General features: G+C 30.3%; 1 protein-coding gene across 1 annotated transcript in view; it reads left to right on the forward strand.

The window, feature by feature from the left end:
* Positions 1 to 2443, forward strand: part of LOC108741451 (low-density lipoprotein receptor-related protein 4) — a 19290-nt gene that overhangs the window by 3649 nt on the left and 13198 nt on the right. The window contains exons 3-4 of the mRNA XM_025977514.1: positions 1137 to 1318; positions 1514 to 1643. Coding sequence (XP_025833299.1) covers positions 1137 to 1318; positions 1514 to 1643 — 312 coding nt within the window. The remainder of the gene's footprint in view (positions 1 to 1136; positions 1319 to 1513; positions 1644 to 2443) is intronic.

Consider the following 2443-nt stretch of genomic DNA (forward strand, 5'->3'; position numbering starts at 1 on the left):
TTCAATTAATTACTGTGAAGAACAATAGCTTGATCGAAATATATATTTCTCGAATTTTAAAGTGTTTTGATCTGATAGTAAAACGGTAGAAAATTTGAAAGACAAAATTTAATAGAATATCCTTTGAATAAAATATAAGAAAAATATTGATCACTTACACACTGAAATAATACTAATACGAAAATCACTACTGCAGTGTAAAATTGTTTTTACATACTCGGAAACAATACTTATTCAGTGTAGTAGCTTTTACTTTCTCAAAGTGATATGCCAGGAGACTGAGAATTTTACATTTTGAATGCAACTTTTTGCAATAAATATGAGTTAAATCAGGGTTATTTTCAGGATCGTACTAGACACAGTTATGGTTTACAATTTTCATTTGGAAAAAACTAATTTTTTTAAATTTTAATATACGAAATAAGCTGTGCCGTCTAAAATTCCTTCGTTCGTAGAACTACCCTTATATTAAATACATAAAAATCATTCATTTTAATATTATTTTATTCAATATCAATGCAATGATTTAAGAAATTTGCTTGAATAGTCAAATATTTTTTTTAATACTATGTATATAAGAGACACTTTTGATATTAATAGTGGTTAATATATCAAATATTAAATGTGGAAATTCATTTTCCATTTGAACCAACCATAAATTACCTCAAGTTAATGAGGAAAAAATTGTTGCTGTTGTTACACCCTCGCCGGGAATCGAAGCAATGCTCTGACTACTAAGCTACGAGAGATGACATTGGTGAGTAAAGCCAAAGGTGTCGAGTTCGATTCCCGGCGAGGTATTGACAACAACAACAACTTTTTCCTCATTAACTTGAGGTAATTTGTAGTTGATTCAAATGGAACATGAATTTCAACATTTAATATTTGATTCTTATTTTTATTAATTTAAAACGGAATAATGGGCCAAAACGTCAGTTTTACCTATATTTTACATACTATTTTTAGGGGATTTACCAATCACCTAAAATTATAAGTAAAAGTCTACGTAACATGATTAAAATACAACTACTAAAAAAGTAAATTAACTTCTGGAATAATTTTATTTCTAACTTAGGGTTTAATAAAATGCAATGTAAAAGCACATAATAAGTTGATACGAAAGATTATTAATTTAGATGTGATGGCATACCTGATTGCGAGGGCGAGGAGGATGAATTACAGTGTGAAGAAGAAGAGAAAAAGTGCGAAGATTTAAAGAATCACGTAAAATGCCCGCAATCTGGAAAATGCATCTCAAAAGATTGGCTTTGTGACGGTGATGATGACTGTGGTGATTTTTCTGATGAAACACACTGTGGTAAGCATCGCACTGTATTTGGCAGTATTGATGAATATTACAAAATTTCTCAAAAAACTGGAACGGCAACGTTTTTGAATTTTTATTTGTTTGAAATAATTTCATAAGAAATAAATGAATTAAATTCTGAGGCGATTTAAATTTTAATAATTTATTTGTAACTTTTAATATGTTGGATTGGTTTTTGGCTTTTAGGAGGGGTAGTTAACTGCACCGACGACCAATTCGAATGCACTAATGGCCTATGTATACCCTTTACTTGGGTTTGTGATAACGACAATGACTGTAAAGACTTTTCCGACGAAATTGGCTGTAACAAAACTGAGTAAGATTTTCTTTTGTTCTACAAAATATATATTTAAATAAATTAAAAGAGACTCACTCTAATTTATCAGTCAATACTGGGGCAACAAATATTTCGCCCACTTTATAATCAGGATATCGCGTTGATAATGTCCACATTAGAAATGGGCGAAAAACTGCAGTCCGCAGTTTATAATTTTAGTGGTAATTAAGACGAGCCTCTGTTAGTTTATTTATTCCTTTATCACGTGTCAATTTTCTACTTTAAATAAATTTTTATTTATCTACCATCGACTTTACTGAAAAGGCAAAAAAAAATGCATTTGATGTTTTTAATTCCGGGTTGTTGTCCTTTTTTTAATAATTTGTTTCCTATTTGCATTCAACAAACAATATCATTTTTTATACCCTAAACTTCTTTGTAATATTTGGGGATTAAGTATATGACATCACCCCAATTAGGCACCATTAACGTTGTTCACAGCTAGGGTTGCCACCTTTTCAGGATTTACATAAAGTATTTCTCAACTAAAAGGTTAAAAAAAGTACTCGGCATAAAAATAAAGTACTTAATTTTTTGTTTTTAAAAACATATTTTTTGTTACACATAGCAGCCAGTAACAAATTGCTGTCCCTGTTAAATACATTAGTAGCCTCTAAAGATGGCAAACAAAGATTTAAGTAAACTAAAAGTTCATTTTTAATTAGTTTTAATGAAGCTTTATTCCTGTCGTCCCGCCACTTTGCGTTCATAACAGAGAATACTCTTTCTGTAAATGCTGAAGTGGCCGGAACGGACAGCAAAAGTGACACTACTTTGAA

The sequence above is a fragment of the Agrilus planipennis genome, unplaced genomic scaffold, assembly GCF_000699045.2.
Source record: "Agrilus planipennis isolate EAB-ADULT unplaced genomic scaffold, Apla_2.0 scaffold278, whole genome shotgun sequence".
Lineage (NCBI taxonomy): Eukaryota > Metazoa > Arthropoda > Insecta > Coleoptera > Buprestidae > Agrilus > Agrilus planipennis.